This window comes from Rhipicephalus sanguineus, unplaced genomic scaffold (assembly GCF_013339695.2).
Source record: "Rhipicephalus sanguineus isolate Rsan-2018 unplaced genomic scaffold, BIME_Rsan_1.4 Seq466, whole genome shotgun sequence".
Lineage (NCBI taxonomy): Eukaryota > Metazoa > Arthropoda > Arachnida > Ixodida > Ixodidae > Rhipicephalus > Rhipicephalus sanguineus.
In genome coordinates, this window is record NW_023615313.1 from 17,484 (window position 1) to 38,118 (window position 20,635).

Below are 20,635 nucleotides of genomic sequence, written 5' to 3' on the forward strand. Positions count from 1 at the left end.
CATGGGTGAAAACTGGAAGAGGCTTACTAACAAGGATTTTTATGAAAATCCGTATTGTCTAAAAAAACACCCTGTATAATAAAATAAAGAATAGGTATTGGGCTTTCATCCCCTGACGTCTTATTCCGCAAAACATGTCTTCGAAAAAATACATTTCGTTCACAAATGAAGCCACCATTAAAGTGGGGCATAGCTTTTTGTTTTTCTAAGCTGGCTGTCACATATTAATTGCAGTGAAGCCTCCATGGCGGTTCTTCATATTCAATATTTTGTCGATTCCCGGCAGTGAGCATTCACCATTGGTAAAGAAAACGAAAGAGAACGCGACCGCGGGCTTTTCATCCTCGAGATTCCAGAGCTTCGAACGCCTGTAGACACCGTTCTTACGCTTCATCATGGTGTCATTAATTGGAAGGTCGCGATCGGACTGGGAATATCTGGTGTCGTCTGGATCCTCGTCAACCCGCTCTCTCAGCTTGCGTTCCCTACTGCGACCACCCGAAGAAGTGCTTCAACTACGCGGAGGAGCTTGCTGCCAGCGTGGACCGCAGGATCAACCCTTGCGACAACATGTACGAGCACGTGTGCGGAAAGTGGGACCGGCTCACCCGTACCCAATGCCAGGGCCGGGGGCCAGTTCCGTGTGTCCAGTATCGGATTCTCGTTCCTCATCACCAAGCTCGAGCAGTCGCCTCCTAATCATCCTGTGGTTGCGGTCCCGCAGGAGCGTCTCCGCCTTTCAGAACTGTCTGAACGTCTATGAAGAGCGCAGAGAGGACACAAAGGTAAGCTAGTTATTTTTGCATCAGCCATAAGTCGCAAGCGAAGCCAAATGAATCGACGAGGATGTTCTCCTCAGACCCAGCCTATGAATGCAATAGCTAATAAAACCATAGGAGTCGATATTGGTATACTCAGTTGAAGCAAACCAAAAAAAAGAGAATTTCAATATCGCTTCTTGTTGATACAACCTTAATGAACACCAACAGATAATAAAGCCAATGAAGGTTAAAGTCACGTCGTTAATGATAGTGCTTTAACTGTACTGTAGTAATTACCATATAAATGTGCAGAAAGTAAAGTGGACGAAAAGACAACTTGCCGCCTGCAGGGACCGAACCTCCAACCTTCGGAAGCGCTCGCCTGCGTCGTCTGTCCCTTTCGTCTTCTTTGGGTCCCGTCTGCCGGCAGTTTGTTAGAAGATGAAACCTTCGCATCAACGCCCCATATGCTTTGAGAATTGAGCTACGACGGCGGTCATCCTCTCGTCCACTTTATCGGGTGTTTATTTGCATGAAAACCTTGGAGTGTATCAGCGCCGCTCGTAGCCGTGACGGCCAGACGGAACATCGCCCTTCCTGCTGTCGCTTCGGCAGTCGCTTTGACGTCCAACTTTTGTTCGGTGTTCCTGAGTGAATGCGGTTTAATGAACAAGCTGCAAAAACTACAACGCAGCTTCAGAACAAAAAATTCCCCGATGATTAGGATACCGCCTAATGCGAATTCTGAGCGCATCTTCTTGTTGGGGGCAAGGCCAACTGTGGTTTGAAGTTTGGCTTTTTGCAAAGTATCGACTATACGCCATAAATAATTATTTTTGTGAAGTAGGACAGCACGCACTACGCCATTATTTGTTTTTCTGTGATAAGCGAGGTATCGCTGCAATCTGTGAGGCATTATGTGCACTTTGTTGATGCTGCATGCGGCTGATGGCGATGAAGAATTACGGCTAAGCACCTTACAGTGGGTAGGAAGCATTGTGTCTCACACTAGTTGTGGAATTAGCATTTTGTGACGCCTTTCTTATTTACTCTTCTACCCGCCATTATTGAGACACAGACAATAATGCCAAGGAGTGTATTGGGGTGTTATTTGTAGTAATTGAGATATAAAAGTGAAAACAGTAAAGTGGACGAAAAGATAACTTGCCGCCGGCAAGAACCGAACCTGCGACCTTCGAATAATGCGTACGATGCTTTACGACTGAGCTACGCGGCGGTCATCCCCTCGTCCAGTTTATGGGGTATGTGCGTTTAAACATAGGAGTGTTAGTCAGCGCCGATTGCAACCATGGCGGTGAGTGGGAACGTTCTTTTCTCGGCCTGTTGGCGTCACGTAACACGTGATGTTTTACGATCCGGCAGCTGACGAATAATCCCTCGCATACACGTGAAGGCATCAAGACTGCGAGAACGTGACCCTCGCTATAAATGACTGAAAGAAGGTGACTTTAAGGCCACGTTTTTTTGTTTCTTTGTTAAACATAACAATAATGAGAACTAACAGACTGTTGAGAGGGTTTATTGGACGGTAGTCGGGGACGATATGCAATGGCGACAGTCAAGGCACAAAAAACGGACTCAGAGCGCGAGCGCGAAGAGCCAAAGGGGACGACCCCCTAGAAGGCTATAGAGAGCGCAACCATTCTCATTAAAGGATCTTCGCTACAATTTCCCCGGGTACGAAAGGGAGCCGTCCGGCGACCTAACAGCTCGTCACTATGAGTGGGTCATAGTAGGCCTTTAGGCGCTCCACGTTGACGATGTCGCGCCCTCGACGGAGCGCTGTCCGAAGGTGGTTCGATGGGTTCGATCACGTAGTTGACCGGGGATGTGCACTCGACGACCTGGTAGGGGCCTTCGTATTTCGGCAGTAGTTTTGTAGAGAGGCCAGTTGCAGTGGTAGGGACGAGAGCCATACGAGCGCTCCAGGGAGGAACGTGGGACTAGGAAGTGGTGGTTCCACGCGAATGCTCTTCTGCCGCTCTTGTTCCTGCGTGTAAACGTCTTGGCGAGCTCGCGACAACCCTTCCGCAAGCTGGCTGGTCAGATATCGGCGCACACCATTGAATCCGGCTTGTATGGGAGTATCGTGTCGATGGTGTGCGACGGGTGCCTTCCGTACAATAGGAAGAAGGGTGAAAAACCAGTTGTGCTTTGAGGGGCGGTATTATAGGCGTAGGTGACGAAGGGCAGAATGGCATCCCAATTTGTGTGATCGGCGGCGACGTACATTGAGAGCATGTCGCCGAGCGTGCGGTTAAAGCGTTCGGTGAGCCCATTCGTCTGCGGGTGGTAAGCAGTAGTTTTGCGGTGAACAGCACGGCACTCTTTTAGAATGGCTTCGACACTTCCGACAAGAAGACACGGCCTCGATCGCTGAGAAGCTCCTGGGGTGGACCGTGACGCAGCATGAATCGGTGTAGCAGGAAGGAGGCAACATCGCGCGCTGTAGCCGCTGGGAGAGCGGCGGTTTCGGCGTATCGCGTTAGATGGTCAACAGCGACGATGGCCCAGCGGTTACCAGCCGATGTCAGAGGAAGTGGTCCGTACAAGTCGATGCCCACGCGCCCGAACGGACGGTTCGGGCAAGGTAATGGTTGTAGACCGGCGGGTGACACGTGCGTTGAAGGTTTTCGGCGTTGGCAATCGAGGCAGGAGCGAACGAACTTCTGCACGTAGCGGTACATCCCTCGCCAGAAGTATCGTTGTCGAATGCGGTGGTAAGTTTTGGATACCCCAGAGTGCGCGCATTGTGGATCAGAGTGGAAAGACTCGCATATTTCAGAACGCAGACTGCGGGGTATCACAAGTAGCCACTGGCGGCCGTCGGCGTTGTAATTGCGTCGGTGCAGTAGGTCGTCACGAATGGTGAAATGGTGGGCTTGACGACGCAACGCGCGAGTGGTTGGTGTTGCCGACGGATCAGTGAGCAAGTCTATCAGCGAGGCGATCCATTTATCCTTGCGTTGTTCGGTAGCGATGGTGTGAACGTCGATGGAAGAAACAACATTGTTAGGTACCGAGCAGGGGGCATCGTCGTCAGGCAAGGGGGAGCGCGAGAGGGCGTCGGCGTCAGCATGCTGGCGTCCGTTGCGGTACAGCACGCGAATATCGTAGTCCTGTAGGCGAAGTGCCCAGCGGGCGAGGCGGCCTGAGGGATCCTTCAATGACGACAACCAGCATAGTGCATGATGGTCGGTGATGACATCAAATGGGCGGCCATATAAATAGGGTCGGAACTTTGTAAGGGCCCATATGATCGCCAGGCATTCCTTTTCGGTGACGGTGTAATTGGTCTCGGCTTTAGTAAGCGTACGACTTGCATATGCCACGACATATTCAGGGAATCCTGGTTTGCGCTGCGCAAGGACAGCGCCAAGGCCAACACCGCTGGCGTCTGTGTGTACCTCTGTAGGGGCCGTAGGGTCGTAGTGGCGTAGTATGGGAGGCGACGTCAACAAACGACGGAGCTTTGCGAAAGCGTCGTCGCACCGACGACCACGAATGGAGGGGCCCGTTACTTCCGAGGAGCTTCGTCAGCGGTGATATGATAGTCGAAGTTTCGAATGAAGCGCCGAAAGTAGGAACACAGTCCTACGAAACTGCGCAGTTCTTTGACGGACGTAGGTTTCGGGAACTCGGTCACGGCCCGAAGTTTGGCTGGATCGGGGAGAATTCCGTCCTTGGACACGACGTAGCCGAGTATTGTCAGCTGCCGTGCTGCAAATCGGCACTTCTTTAAATTCAGTTGCAGACCAGCGTCGCTCAAACGCGTCAACACATGCCGGAGGCGTTGAAGATGCGTGGAGAAGTCTGGAGCGAAAACGACGACGTCGTCGAGGTAGCACAAGCACGTGTGCCATTTCAGGTTGCGCAGAACAGTATCCATCATGCGCTCGAAGGTGGCGGGCGCATTACACAGCCCAAACGGCATGACGTTGAATTCGTACAAGCCGTCGGGCGTGACAAAGGCGGTCTTCGGTCGAGCGTCATCAGCCATAGGTACCTGCCAGTACCCTGAGCGCAAATCGATAGACGAAAAGAATTCGGCTCCTTGTAGGCTGTCAATCGCGTCGTCTATTCGCGGTAGTGGATACACGTCCTTACGAGTGATCTTATTGAGTCGTCGGTAGTCCACACAGAACCGCACAGAACCGTCCTTCTTCGCAACAAGTACGACAGGAGACGCCCAGGGGCTGTTAGATGGTCGAATAACATCGCGTCGAAGCATGTCGTCGACTTGCTCGTTGATTACGCGGCGTTCTGTGGGAGATACGCGATATGGACGTTGCCGCAGTGGTGGTTGGGCGCCAGTGTCGATGCGATGCGTAACGGTGGACGTGCGGCCGAGAGAAGTTTGAGCAATATCGAAAGAAGCGCGAAATTCTTCCAAGAGGTCTAGAAGCTGGGAACGCTGGACCGGCGTAAGGTTGTCAGCAATGGAAGAAGCAAATACATCAGCGGGCGATGAACCAGACGTGGTAACAGAACTGAGCGTGCCGGAACTGGGGCAGTGCGTGCCATCTGGTTCGTCCATAACTTGTGCGTCTTCGAGGGGTTCCACGCTGCCGAGACATTCTCCTGCACCAACGTAACACTGTACGGAGATGGGTTGATAACAAAAATTGACGTGCTGCCCTGAGTTATTTGCACGGTCGCGAAGGGCACCAGTAAGCCTTTCCTCGTGCAAACACGGTCGGATGGCGAGAGGAGTGCGACGGTGTCGGAGAGACTGGCGCAGTAGACGGACACCGCCGTTGACGATATGCAGGCAGTTTGGTGTCGTCTTTGACGAGTACCTTGCTCACAGACGATGGACTGTCAGCCGGCGTCAGATCAGAGAATGGTGAGAGCTCTATTTCGGCGGGTGCGCAATGAATCACGGCGTCGTGGTGGGAGAGAAAATCCCATCCTAGGATGACGTCGTGAGAGCATGCTGGAATTAATCAATTCGACGGCGTACAGAGCATCCTTAATCATGACGCGGGCTGTGCACACCGCTGTAGGGTGAATACTTTGGGCGCTGCTGTACGGAGGGAGAGCCCGGGAAGTGGCGTCGTCACTTTTCGCAGTAGTCGGCTAAGTTTGGCGTCAATAACGGATACGGCGGCTCCAGTGTCAATAAGGGCAGATGCGCGCACACCGTCCACAAACACGTCTAACACGTTGATGGGCTTCGCTGAGGGCTTTCGCAGTTCGATAGCGTCGCAGCCCTTGCCTCGTGGACTGCGACGACTAGTTTTCCTGGTCACGTGGACCGGCCGTGGCCGCATCGGTGACAGTGATCGGCGTCGTGGTGACGGCGAACGGTGGGTAGATGGAGCTGGGCGAGACGACGGTGACATAGGCGGCGGTGAATCGTAATACGGGCGGCTTGACTGGCTGGGGATGGCTGAGGCTACACGAGGCGGCTGCACGCGATTGCAATAGCGGGCGACATGACCGGCGCAACCACACGCGAAGCAGATCGGGCGGTTGTCAGAAGTGCGCCATCGGTTCGCCGGGGTAGGTCCCATCCATGGAGCAGGACGCGGTGGACGAGGCGTCCGCTGATACGACTGCATGACGGGCTGCATCGGTGGCCTAGGTATGGCGTCGGCAAACGCAGCCGGCCCACTCTCTTCGAAGGCTTGAGGTCTGGCGACGGCTTCGGCGTAAGTAAGTGGGGCAGCCACAGGAATCGCTTGGGGTGACCTGGCTACAACCTGCGCGTAACTGAGCGGCGCAGGTGCCGGAGGGGGCTGGTGGTATTCCGGCATGACCTCCGCGATTTCCTGCTGAATAGCGCGGCGTAAGGGAGCCAGCAGCGTGGTCGACGGCTGTTCAACATGCTGCGGGTGAGGGAAGGCCAGTAGGGAGAACTGGCGGGCAATTTCCTCGCGCACGAATGACTTGATCTCGGCGAGCAAGGCGGACTGATCAGAAATGGCCGACAAGCCTGCGAGATCGGCGTCGCGTGATGGAGGTCGACGGGTCAGCAGTCGCTGCCGGCGCAGCTCCTCGTAGCTTTGGCAGAGCGTGATCACCTCGGCCACAGTACGAGGGTTCTTGGCGAGCAGCATAGTGAAGGCATCGTCGTCGATGCCTTTCAGAACGTGGCGGATCTTGTCAGACTCAGGCATGGCCGCGTCAGCCTTCTTGCACAAGTCCAGGACGTTCTATGTAGCTCGTAAAAGACTCACCGGTCTGCTGAGCTCGTTCGTGCCGAGCGTGGTACGCTCACACGCTCGTACATCGCAAGCCAGTCCTCAACATCGGTCCCAGCCGCGCCGGTGAAGATAGGAGGGTCGCGGATGCGGGGGACACCGGCGCATGCGGTCGTTGTGGAAGGAGACGTTTGCTGAGCAGCGTCTTGAGGCATGGTAGTTGGTAGGGTACGGGATCTCAGCTCCAGGGGCATCGAATAGGAGCACAGCACTCTCCACCAATTTGTTGAGGCGTTTATTGTACGGTAGTCGGGGACGATATGCAATGGCGACAGTCAAGGCACAAAAACGGACTCAGAGCGCGAGCGCGAAGAGCCAAAGGGGACGACCCACTAGAAGGCTATAGAGAGCGCAACCCATTACTCATTAAAGGCTTCGCTACAAGACAATAATGCCAAGGAAAGTACAGGGGGTGCTATTTCTCGGCACTAACACTCCTAGGTATCAATGCACATATTACCCCATAAAGTGGACGAGTGGAGGACCGCCGCCGTAGCTGAATGGTAGAGCATCGGACGCGTTATTCGAAGGTTTCAGGTTCGGTCCCTGCCGGCAGCAAGTTATCTTTTCGTCCACTTTACTTTGTTTACATTTATATCCTAATCACTACAAATTACACCCCCTATACTTTCCTTGGCATTATTGTCTGTTAGTTCTCATTATTGTTTCGTTTAACAAAGGAAAAACCGAGCCCTTAAAAGTCACCTTCTTTCCTTCATTTATAGCGAGGGTCTCGTTTTGGCAGACTTTCTTTCTGGCAGATCTCGCTTTCTTCCTCCGTCACGCGCGCTGGCTCGTCGGCTGGAGCTCGTGAGCATGCAGGGCTGGCACGTGCACTGAGGCTGGCTTTGCTTGTCGTAACGGGGATGCCGGCGTTCGCTTGGTTCAGGGCGCCTGCCATCCACAGTGTGGTGTGCGTAGCACTTGGGCGCTGGCAGTTGCTGTGGTAATATGCAACATTTTTACGTTGCCATAAATGCCAAGAGCCAAAACTTCAAACACATTTGGCGTTGCTCGAGCACGATGCTTCGCTAAGAATTCGCACCAGGCAGCGTAATAATTACCGGTGAATTTTTTCGTCTCCCGTAATAAAGAAATATGGGCGCTTGCACCTGAGCTATCGATCTGAACTTCGCAGGTTGTATTGGACATATTCAGGAAGTACAACTTCGAGTGGCCCTCGATGAGGCTTCCCGCAGACTTCGACCTGTTGGAGTACCTTCTAGGCATGTCGCTAGAGTACGGCTTCGCGACGCCAGTTGCTGCCTCACGGCTGACTTGAAGACTGACAAGCGGTACGGTTTGTCACTGGAAATTGAGGCCGCGACGGACATGGAGGCCAGCATGGCTGCCACTCGATACGTGAAACACTGCATCACACACGTGGCGCCATCGGTGACGAGCGACTTGGCATCGGCGTTCGCCGAACGCATTCAAAAACCGCAAACGACATGGTCACGGCCGCTAGCGCCATCATTCCCGGTCCAAGGACGAACCAAAACTACACTACCATGGCGAAGCTGGTCAACGACGTCGCCGGGCACGGTACGGTACGAGTGGTTGAAGGTGATTAACGGTCACATGCTACCTGGCCGTACCGTAGACATGACAGAGCCCGTCCTGACGATCAACGGCAGCGGCTTGCTTCTCAAAGCGGTGCTCGACAATGCCAAGCGGTCCAGCTACGTCGACCTGGTGCTGCACACGGGCTGGATGACGTTCTACAATATGCGTGCGGTGGTGTCGGCCTCGCTCCTGGACTGCACGGATGGAGGCGGCATTCAGTCACAGATACAGTCCGCAACTCAGTGCTTGGAAAACATGGCCCAGGTGTGTACACGTTGTCTTCACTCGTATTTGCTTTAGTGTGAAAGCCTCAGCGCGCATTCTCCAACTGAATAGAAACCGGAATGCCTCCTGACAGTAAGAGGTTGTACAGGGGGTACTGCAATTCCTACAATCGGACGCAGCTTAAGAAGTAAAGAGATGCTCTGCCCAGTTGACCGAAGCACTCGGCAATGTTCTTCGAAGGCGGGGTCACTGGCCGTCCGCCTCATGATGTTAGCATATATAGAGTGCACGCCGATTGGTACAGGCTCGTGTGCATGCGCCTTTGAGGACAAAGTGCCGCGGACTGCTAAAGTTGTATCCTGATATAGTGCGTATATATTGCCACTATAATTATAACTTCATTGTTTATAACACATTTGTGGTCCATCACATGGGTATGATTATGGAAACGCGCAGTGCTATTCATGGAAGAATGCAACGGGCAGCTTGGCCTCTCCCACATTTGTGGCGAGTTGTGCCAATCAGAAACAAATACGAACACTGTTTCTCTTGAAGAGTATATGCTTGTGCAGTTATTTTACACGTACAAGAGAAAGCAACAATGCACCATACATACCTTAAGGAAATAATGCATGAAGACTATATGTTTGTGCAGTCGTTTTACACGTATAAGAGAAAGCAACACTGCAGCATACATACGTTAAGTAAATAATGCGCAATACCAATTTAATGTACAGGATGTTCGTTTTATATAATAAAGATTTTTTTATAAAAATGCTTCACAGTCACACCCCTAGCTGTAATCTTCGCATGGAAACTACGCCGAGGCGGAAAAACTTCGCCGCACCTAAAGTTACACTGAAATGAGTAATTAGCAAACGCTCAATATTAACTTGCTAAATCATTTGCTTCAGGGCAATTTTTCATACGGGAAGTTGTAGTAGGACATGAAAATTTCTTGCATATTATTTTGTTTAAGTTACACGGTTCCCATTCATTCACCTAAGGTGACTGGTAGGTGAAAGCCAAGTTCTCACTCCATGGTACTAATACCCCCCTCGTCCATACGGAATGTTTTTGCGCCCAACGTGGTTTCGTATTGCTTCCGGGACTGGAGGCAGTGGAAGCTTTCTGCCCCTCACGTACTTTCCCATTTCGTCCGGGAACAGCCTACGAATGACCAAGCGAGAATGCAATGTGATGACGCCATAATGTGACGTCGCGTTCTCCGAAGTCATAGTGACGCCATGAAGACGTTACCAGTTGTTGTGATTTATGACGTAATGATGACATCATAGGGTGACGTAATCACGTGATGAGTTTGGCGCTTCATGAGGCGTTTAAGGGTTTCGCCTTAAACCCTCGCCCCCTCCCCCCCACCAAAGAAAAAAACACGTAATTTGAGATAATAATAATCGGAATTGAAAACCCCGATCTAGGCGATATCGAAACTGAGCAAGCAGGGCGCGCAGAAAGTGCGGCAGCTGCGTTACGTCAGACCGGAAGTTCCCGCGACGAGCTTTGAGAAAAGGCCGCGTCGCAGCAGAGTCTCATCGGGAAAAACGGCACGTCGCCTCAAGTACCCGATGGAACGGCTTATCTTTTTAGGTTGGTGTCTATTGTCTATCCGATTATTTTGGGCTGTGCCAAATGAACCAGCAATCTCCACTTTCCTTTTTCATTGCCCAGCGTAAAACTTGGCGACCCACACTGCGGCGCTAATTATCACAGATGATATGCGAAAGGGTCTTTACATTTCTTTAGAGTTTGACAAGCAAGCAAATAAGCACTTCCCACAACACGCAAAGAATACGCGATTCTCTTGTGTACTTGAGACATCCTGACATTTACAGGACAAGATTTTTCCGGACGCCATCTTTGAAGGCACGTCAAGTGAACTCCCGATCTGACGCGACACCACTGCCGTGTTTCCTTCGCGCTGTTGCGGCTCGGGTCTAGGTGGTCTCCTTTGGTGTCTCGTCCCCGTAGCCGCACCCATCGTTTGCAGAGAGAAGAAGTGGTCGTACGTGAAGACAGAGGTTTATTTACTTCTTTTTACAAGATGGAACTCCGAAGAGAATAACAAGAGAGATCGTAAAAGAGCAACAAGAGACTCTTGCACGCAAGCTGTCGTCTTTTACAGTAACAAGTAAGACAACCTTGAGGAAACCGAAGACCGGTGTTCGCAACTGCCGCCAATTGGTGAATTGCCGTCACGCTCACTCGTCCAGCCGGGCCTAAGCATTCATTCTCCTTGACGAATGCGGCCCCTGTGCCTCCGTCTAAGCGCCGACTTATCGGGTAAACCTTCTGACTGACAGGCCTGATTTACAGGATCCCGCACAACGAAGACCCTGCCAAGATGATTTCCAGGGCCGCAGGTAACAGCGCCCGGCGCGCTCAGTTTCGACAGCGCCTGGACCGGGCTTTGAAATTGGAAGAATAATACAAAAAATTATGTGTTTTTCGGTGGATTTCTAATATATATATATATATATATATATATATATATATATATATATATATTATGCGACGACGCCCAGATCGGTAATCGAAAGGTCATATTCAATGTCCCAAAGCGGCACAGCCCGCGTGACAAACGAAGTTGATGATTACAATGGTTTCTGTACAGGTGAAGATGAACTATAGTCAGCGCTCACACTATTTTCCCCCTTCGCGAAAGCGGGCAGCAGGTTAAGGGTAGGAACGCCGAATATATGGTTTCAGGCGAGAGACATGAGCGATCTCGGTGCTGCGGCGACGACGATCAGTAGCCGCGCTGGCTGGAGCGACGCGATAGTTCACGGCAGATGTCCTTTCCAGCACGGTGTATAGACCGAGATATCTATGAAGGTCGATTCCACGAAAGATCGAAAAAGGGTGTATATTTGATGTTTCCGATTTTCCTGATAATTTGTATGTTGTGCACATATGATTGCACAGCACGAAATCGCAGTTCGTTTTCAAATAAAAATTTTTTTCAACACAGCAAAATTCGACAAGTGTCGCCGGTTGACGACGACCATTTTACGAAGAATGCGTTTTCGTAACTTTGGAACCATGCTGGCAGCCACTGAAGCTATATATTACAAATATCTTTCTTTTGGCGGAAGTAGAAGTAAAGAGGAAATAGCTCTTATCATTTCATGGAATTCTGAGTAAATTATGTATTTTTAAAAATTCACGAAAAACGCTGCGTTTTTGAAAATCAGTCAAATTTGGGACGCTATGGCTACTTCTGTGAACATCTTAGCTTGTTCATATTTGCAGTATGAATAGGCCTTTATGTGAATAATGAACCTCTGCATTTGTATTTCTCTAATAATTTTCAAAGTAGTAAATTTTCATGCTCGAAACACCAAAAGAGAAAAGTGCTCCTCCATTCAAAATCTATAATAAAAAAAACCCAATCTCAATTTTGCTCAAAGTCCCCCAAAATGTTCTCAAAGGACTGCAGAATGATATTATGAAAAAACATGTTGCATCATTTTTGTTAGAACAAAAGCAGAAAATGTCAAACATTGTGTTTCCAGAGCGTGGTGGCCACTGCGTAAAGGACATCTCTAGTAACAAGAAAATACAGTAACACGTCTTTTTTCTTTTCTGAGCTTCGCTAAACAACAGTAATGATCTATGGTCGGAAATTGGGAACTGTTTTGTAAAGAAAAAGACCGTTACAATTAAATGCATTCGCGTGGTTTGCGACTTCACGCCAGTGTTAGACATCCCTCAGTCCACAGTATGCACTTTCAGTTGTAGCCTCCTTTTCTTTCATCTATTTCAGTTGAGTATAATTCATATCTTGAGTGCTAAAGAGCGCATTCCCTCCATGCGTCTCTCATGATGATGTGCTGTGCCAGAATTGAGAGATTGGTATAAAAGCCAAGGTCTCTTCATGAATGGAAATGAATTTCTGGAGAGCGGTCGCCAAGAGGTGTGGTTTTTGTTGGCCCAAATGTGTACGTTGTCAAACCTTATGTGACCAATGCAGAGTTTAAAAAGAATCGATTACGTGAAGATTGGTGGCAGCAGTTCTGGCCACGAACAAAACACGTTTTGTTTGCATTGCATCTGCTTTGTTTTGCATATCCTTCTTTCTCTTGAAGGAGTGCTGGCAGATCTGGTTTCCCTCTTGAATTGAGCGCGCATCCTGCTTCATGACCCTCCGCAAAAGAGTCTCGATCCGATATCTTCTACGTAACGAAAATTCTGCTGCAGCGGAATTTTCTTTTTGTGCACCATGAGGCAGTCCGTACAAAATCTCGGCCATGGCTATAACCCCTACCCATAGCCACCTTCAGAGCGTAGGATAGTGATCGCATCAAAGTGAAGCACAATTTGGATGCTTAACTTCTATCTCAGGTGGTTTTGGCTGACTGGCACAGCCGTACTCGTTGCTGTCGTCTGCTCAGGCGGGCGTCCATCGCGCCGCCCTTTGCACCTGTCCGCCTAACGCATGCTACTCCGTTTACACGAAGGCGTGTAGCGCGGGCCACTCGATCCGCCACACGATGCGCACGGTGCGGATCCAGAGACCGGGCGAGAGAGCGACGAGCGGTGAAAAATGTATCGTGTAACCAACGCAATCAACACCCCAGCTTTTTCTCGTGCATAGCGACAAATCCTGGCAAAGAATGTGTGGCTGCTGTGCTTAGGTTGCACTGCGGTACTCGCCGTTCACCACTGCCGCCATTTGCGATTTCTCACATTCTTACAATGCATGATCGACTCAGCTACACATATTTCGCGTTTAGCTTCGTTACTTTTATATAAGCGCATTTACTAAAAAAAAATTATCCAGAGGAATGAAAATGTCCGTGCTGCCCGTCGACGAGGAATGTAAGTGGTGTCGCAAATGCATTTAATTGGAACGATGTTTTTTTCTTTACAAAACAGTTCCCACTTTTCAACAATAGATCATTACTGCTGTTTAGCGAAGCTCAGAGAAGAAAAAAGACGTGTTACTGTATTTTCTTGCTACTAGAGATGTCCTTTACGCAGTGGCCACCACGCTCTGGAAACACAATGTTTGACATTTTCTGTTTTTCTTCTAATAAAAATGATGCAACATGTTTTTTCATAATATCATTCTGCAGTCCTTTGAGAACATTTTGGGGGACTTTGAACAAAATTGAGATTGGGTTTTTTTTATTATAGATTTTTGAATGGAGGAGCACTTTCTTTTTGGTGTTTCGAGCATGAAAATTTAGTACTTTGAAAATTATTAGAGAAATACAAATGCAGAGGTTCATTATTCACATAAAGGCCTATTCATACTGCAAATATGAACAAGCTAAGATGTTCACAGAAGTAGCCATAGCGTCCCAAATTTGACTGATTTTCAAAAACGCAGCGTTTTTCGTGAATTTTTAAAAATACATAATTTACTCAGAATTCCATGAAATGATAAGAGCTATTTCCTCTTTACTTCTACTTCCGCCAAAAAGAAAGATATTTGTAATATATAGCTTCAGTGGCTGCCAGCATGGTTCCAAAGTTACGAAAACGCATTCTTCGTAAAATGGTCGTCGTCAACCGGCGACACTTGTCGAATTTTGCTGTGTTGAAAAAAATTTTTATTTGAAAACGAACTGCGATTTCGTGCTGTGCAATCATATGTGCACAACATACAAAATTATCAGGAAAATCGGAAACATCAAATATACACCCTTTTTCGATCTTTCGTGGAATCGACCTGAAGAAATTTTTCACAGAGCCCAGGGGTACGAACAGGTGTCCACAGGAGGACTTCGTCGCCTGGACGGAACGAAACAACTCGACGTTTCGCGTCAAAACGGACTTTCCTCTTGTCCTGAATGGTAGCAGTGTTGGCGCGGGCAATTTCACGGCAGCGGGCGACGCGAGCAGCGAACTCTTCTGGAAGGGACGAAGATGGAACAGAGGGCGTGGATAAAAATGTGGTGTCCAGAACAAAAGTCGGTTCACGGCCAAACACGAGGAAAAACGGGCTGTAATTCGTCGTGCGTTGTGTGGCAGTATTATATGCAAACGTGACGAAAGGGAGTACAGTGTCCCAGTTTTTGTGATCTGGCTGAACATACATGGATCATGTCGGACAAAGTTCGGTGAAAACGCTCTGTAAGACCATTTGTTTGCGGATGATATGCTGATGTGGTCTTATGTACGGTGTTAGAGGCCTGGAGGACTTCAAAGAACATGGGAAAGAAATGTCTTGCCACGGTCACTAAGGAGAACACGAGGGGCACCGTGGCGCAAATAATGGCGCGCAGGACAAAATCGGCTACTTCCGAGGTAGCACCAGAGGGAAGAGCTGCCGTCTCCGCGTAGCGAGTTAGGTGGTCCACGGCAGTAACAATCCAGCGGTGACCGGCTGGCGTAAGCGGGAGGGGTCCGTATAAGTCATGCCCACGAAGTCAAAGGGAGCGGACGGGCACGGCAGAGGTTGTAAAGGGCCTGCGGGAAGAGATGTGGTGCGTTTTCGGTGTTGGCATGACGCGCAGGAACCGACGTACTTCGCCACACTTGTTGAGAGGCCAGGCCAAAAGCACCGAGTTTTGATGCGCTCGTAAGTCTTGTGAAAACCCAAGTGGCCAGCTGTCGGGTCGTCGTGCAGGGCTTGTAAAACCTGGAGATGAAGTGAACGAGGGACGACTGGAACCCATTGGTTACCGAGAGGGTGGTAAATGTGCCTACATAACGTTCCATCTCGAAGTTTAAAACGTTCAAGCTGTCGTCTTAAGCGGCTGTTGGGGGCACGGGATAAGCCTGTAAGCCGATCGATGATTGTGCGGCAGTATGTATCTGCATGTTGGAGCGAGGTGAGATCTGTGGATGAAAGAATGTCCACTGAGGCAACGGACTCTTTCGGACTACCGGCCGTCTGCTTGGTCACTTGGCTGGTTGGTGATGAACAGATTGGAGGCGACACTTGGGCGCTTGGCGAGAGCGGGCACCGCGACAAAGCGTCAGCATCTTGGTGTTGCCGACCCGACCTATATGTGACACTGTAGTCATACTCTTGCAAACGCAGTACCCAACGGCCAAGGCGTCCCGACAAATTCTTGAGAGACGATAACCAACACAGAGCATGATGGTCAGTGACGATTGTGAAATGCCGGCCGTATAAATAAGGGCGAAACTTTTGTACGGACCACACGACGGCGAGGCATTCTTGTTCGGTGATGCTGTAATTTCGCTCAGCAGGAGAAAGAGTGCGGCTCGCGTAGGCCACGACTTGTTCTTCGGAAGCGTGGTTCCGCTGCAGCAGGACGGCACCGATGCCATGTCCACTTGCGTCAGTGTGTAGGACAGTAGACGCTGCAGGGTCGAAATGCCGAAGCACTGGCCGCGATGTGAGGCATCGCTTGAGAGTGTGAAAAGCGGCTGCGCATTCATCCGACCAGACAAAAGGTGCGCTCGCGGTCAAAAGCTTGTGCAAAGGAGCTGTAATAGCGGCGAAATCACGCACAAAGCGGCGGAAGTACGACGCTAAGCCGAGGAAGCTGCGAAGGTCTTTAGGTGTGGTTGGTGTAGGAAAGTGCAGTACTGCAGCAACTTTGTCGGGATCGGGCTCAATGCCATGCCTGCTGACAACGTGACCTAATACCTTGATGCTGCGGCTGGCAAACCGACACTTCTTAGTGTTTAGCTGGAGACCGGCCTTAGCTAGACAGGTCAGAACTTCGTCTAGCCGTTCCAGATGCTGTGAGAAGCTGGATGAAAAGATGACGATGTCGTCCAGGTAGCAAAGGCAGGTCTTCCATTTTAATCCCCGCCGTACCGTGTCTATCATTCGTTCGAATGTGGCTGGGGCATTGCAGAGGCCAAAAGGCATTACATTGAATTCAAAGAGTCCATCAGGTGTGGCAAATGCAGTCTTCTCTTTATCGGACTCGTGCATCGGGATCTGCCAATAACCAGAGCGCAAGTCGAGGCTCGAAAAGTACCGCACTTTGTAAATTATCAAGAGCGTCGTCGATCCGAGCATACGATAGACGTCCTTACGAGTAATATTGTTCAGCGCTCTATAATCAACGCAAAATCGCACCGAGCCATCCTTTTTTTTAACGAGCACAACAGGAGAAGACCACGGGCTTGCCGAAGGCTTGATAATGTTGCGTGCGAGCATATCGTTGACTTGTTCTTCTATAACTTTGCGTTCAGAAGCTGATACACGGTAAGGGCGGCGACGAATGACACGAGATCCGTCTGTGTCGATGCGATGAGCGGCCACTGTTGTTTGACCCAGGCCATCGGAACAAACGTCAAAGCAAGCGTTGTGTTTCATTAATATGGTCAGCAAGGCATCAGTCTGGGTCGGATTGAGATCTGTACTCAAAGTGGCCTTTAGAGCACGCGATGAACCTTCCGCGGGCGTACATTGTGGAAATGACGAGTCAGTTGAAACAGTAACGACACATACCGGTGCGTCTTCGGTAATGCTGGCAACAGTAGTCCCCTCTGGCAGCAGTAGGGCTTCTGGCGTCGTGTTGTAGGCGGTGATGCTTGCATAACCACGTGTGAACCGCACTAGACAAGATGCGATGGCGATGCCTCGAGAAATACAGCGCTGGCAAGGTGTAACCACCGCGTCGCCATCTATAACGTCTCGTGACCTGATCGTAAGTACACGTTCTTGCCCTGAAGGCAGGAGAAAATCCGCAGCTGTGACAAGGTTGGGCGGTGAAAAATCGGCAGCAGAAGAAAGCTCAGTGTCCGTAATACGAATGAGAGGTTGACCGCACGAAATGACAGCCGACGAAGCCGATAGGAAGTCCCAGCCTAAGATTATCTGATGAGCGCATGAAGAAAGCACAGCCAGCTGTACATGATGGCGGACTCCGTCGATGAGAACGCGCGCAGTACACTGTCCGGTCGGGCAAATCGGATTGTCATTAGCGCCGCATAACAGGGGACCGACATATATATATATATATATATATATATATTATATATACAACCGCCTCTTGTTCGTAATAACAGAGTTAATTCATGGCAGCTATTCCATTTCCCATTTGAATGTAAGTTTAGGTCTGGCAAGGTTTTTCCGCTTTGTTGTCCAGTTAGTTTGCGACGACGACAAAGGCCCGACTGCCTTTGCATTTTTAAAAATCTGTATTGTCTGAAAAACAAAAGCAAAACAGATGCCTTGGCATTTTTTCCGATAGGACATGCCATAAAATGTGCGCCTGGTGGTTCTTCCACCATCTGCTTTCATGCTGGAAAATATCGTGCTAGCACATGCGAATGTGAGAACTAGTTATTGCAGCGCTTTATTTCAAGAAAGCATATTGCTTCGCCTGGAGGGCCCTTCCAATTTTGCGCACGGAAGTGAACTTGCGTCACGGTCAATAAAGTGTTTCAAAGCACTGGTTTGAGCTATTACTACGAACCAATTTTTTTTTTGTATTAGAAGGCGTCTGTCGTTCATTTCCGTTATAGTGTAGACATTTTGGTTTAACTTTCATTTTTTGGTCGCCTTGACGAAATACTTCAAAATGATGCATGATTAATGTTTTTAGAAAACAGCACAGATTTCCTCGCGTGTATATAGTCACATTTGGGCTTCATAACTTTATATGATAAATGATAAAATTATTGTAGCAGTGAATGAAGCAGAAATGTTGTGACAATATTGCGACAAAGTGAGAAAAAATTGCATTTTGACCGATACTGCTGCCTCATTTTTGCATTCCAGTGTTCAAAGAAAAAAAAACTTATGTCTGGTTGCGTTGTATGCTTTGTTGGTATTTTGTACAAAAAGTTTGAAAGCAGTGATTTTGTTTTAATCAAGAGAAATATTCTTCGAAATCAGCAACCGGAAGGTTGTCCAAAGTTTACCTTTGCCTCGCCTTCACTGCGTAGCACATCAGCACAGTATCCTAGCGGGTGCGTTGTCGCAGTGTTTAACGAAAGTCATAGGACTGTTGGTCACTTCTTTAAGCAGTAACGATGTATACAACGTCCAAGTTTGGATCGAAATGGTAGAACTGTCTTTGGTTCGCTAAAGAATGATTCGCATATAAAATATTGTTTTTCAACCTTTCTGAAGTACAGTGACTAATCGTAGCTAAACGAAGATTTATATAGTTAATAAATAGGTTCTCGGGGTGATTGGGATGCAAGTGAAGCTAACCTTCGAAGCCACGATACGCAGGTTTCCACGTATGCCTTGGTTCGGCTGATCGTGGACAGCCTGGATCTGCAGCCACAAGTGAATGCTACTCTGCGCACCTGGATGGCGGTGAAGGAGGCCACGAGGGCCAACTTCCCCAAACTGCGCTGGATGGATCAGTCGACAGCCGCTGGCGCCATCCATCACGTCGACAGTCTGATCACCGTACTAACCATGCCGGAACACCTGAAGAGTGACGAGGCACTCGAGAAATTCTACGTCTTTTTGGACCAGAACGTGACGCAGCCGTTCGTAGTGTGGCTATACAACACGTACCAACGGCGCCTTCAGGAGCAGAAGCGTCTTATGAAAGAAGACCCGGCAGTTCCCGTTGATCGCGAGGACATTGTGTTCAGTCCTTCCGATGTGAATGCGTTTTACGCGCCCCTGTTCCACCTAATGGTCATCTTGCCGGGTATCATGAACGCACCGTTCGTCCCGAGCACCGAGCCACCGGCGGTCGTAACAGGCGGCGTCGGAAAACTCTTGGGACACGAACTGTCGCACGCCTTCGACCCGCGGTTCAGCACCCTGACTAGGACCGGGGACAAGATAACGGTGGTCCAAGGACTCCTTCGCCAAGTTCCTCGGCCGGCTTGACTGCGTCACGAGCCTGCTCACGAATTACACGTCGGACGCTGTGTTCGCAAAGAACGTGCTCACCGAAACGTTCGCCGACACGGCCGGGACGGAGAAGGCTCGGCTGGCGTTCGGTTCGATGGAACTGACCGACGGAATCCTTGGTTACACGCCGGAGCAGTCGTTCTACGTGGCCAGCTGCTTCCTCTTCTGCTCAGAGGGCGCGTACACTTGGAAAAAGACTGGGTTATACCCGCCTATGATGCTGCGCTGTAACCTGCCTGTGCATAACCAGGAGAGGTTTGCGGAGGCGTTCAGCTGTCCTGTGGGTGCGGCGCTGAATCCACAAGACCGGTGCACGTTCCATGTGGCGAACGAGAAATAATGATGAATGTAGTGGCTGCCTAGTTTCAGCAATAAAAATGTCTTGTCGGAAGAGGGTTTATAGCTTAAACATTAGGAATCGCATTGCTCGTGGTGCGACTACATATTATGCATACTTTGGCAAAGCGATAGGGGCAAAGAAGTGTTCAGAAACAGGCGATTGGCGTGATTTGTTCATAAAAGTTGCAAAGACGAAGGGAAAGTGTCCAAATTTTTAACAGGTAGATTTCAATGCTGCGCACAGCATGGAATAGCGTCGCTATGAGCCGTTAACAGATGTTCTCCAGAAGGCAGCGCAGTTGCCTCATATGCACGATCAACCTCACTCAAAAACTGAAGAGGGCAGTAGCTACTAGGTTATGTGGCTGAGCTCAATGCCATTGCTTGGACCCACGTGTTTGGTGGACGCATTTAATGGGGATGAAAAGCAAAGACACTGCTGTATATGGAATTAGGCGCACGGTAAGAAATACAAGGGGCGCTGATGTATTCCGAATTATATAACTAAATCTTCCTTCATAATGCTATATGTTCGGCTAATAAAACCTCGGGAGTTTTATGGTATGGGGTTTTATTGAGTACTAATACGACAGAAACAGAAGCTTATCGTAGAGCGTACTGGTATAAGTATTTGGTATAGAGAATTCCTATGGCGGAGCGAATTTGCTGCATTCGAAGAAAAGTTGTCCCTAAGGATAACAAGCGTTGAACGGCGAGAAGACACTCAATCCCGAGGG

The 20,635-nt window shown here is 49.6% G+C and overlaps 1 protein-coding gene across 1 annotated transcript; it reads left to right on the plus strand.

Annotated features, from left to right (window-relative positions):
* Nucleotides 1–8,593: 8,593 nt before the first annotated feature.
* Nucleotides 8,594–19,839, plus strand: LOC119377437 (neprilysin-1; the record flags this gene model as incomplete). The annotated part of the gene is made up of 3 exons (XM_037646909.1): nt 8,594–8,818; nt 18,918–19,493; nt 19,588–19,839. Coding segments are annotated over exons 1-3 (1,053 nt in total), but the record flags the coding sequence as incomplete, so codon positions are not given.
* Between the last annotated feature and the right edge of the window lie 796 nt (nt 19,840–20,635).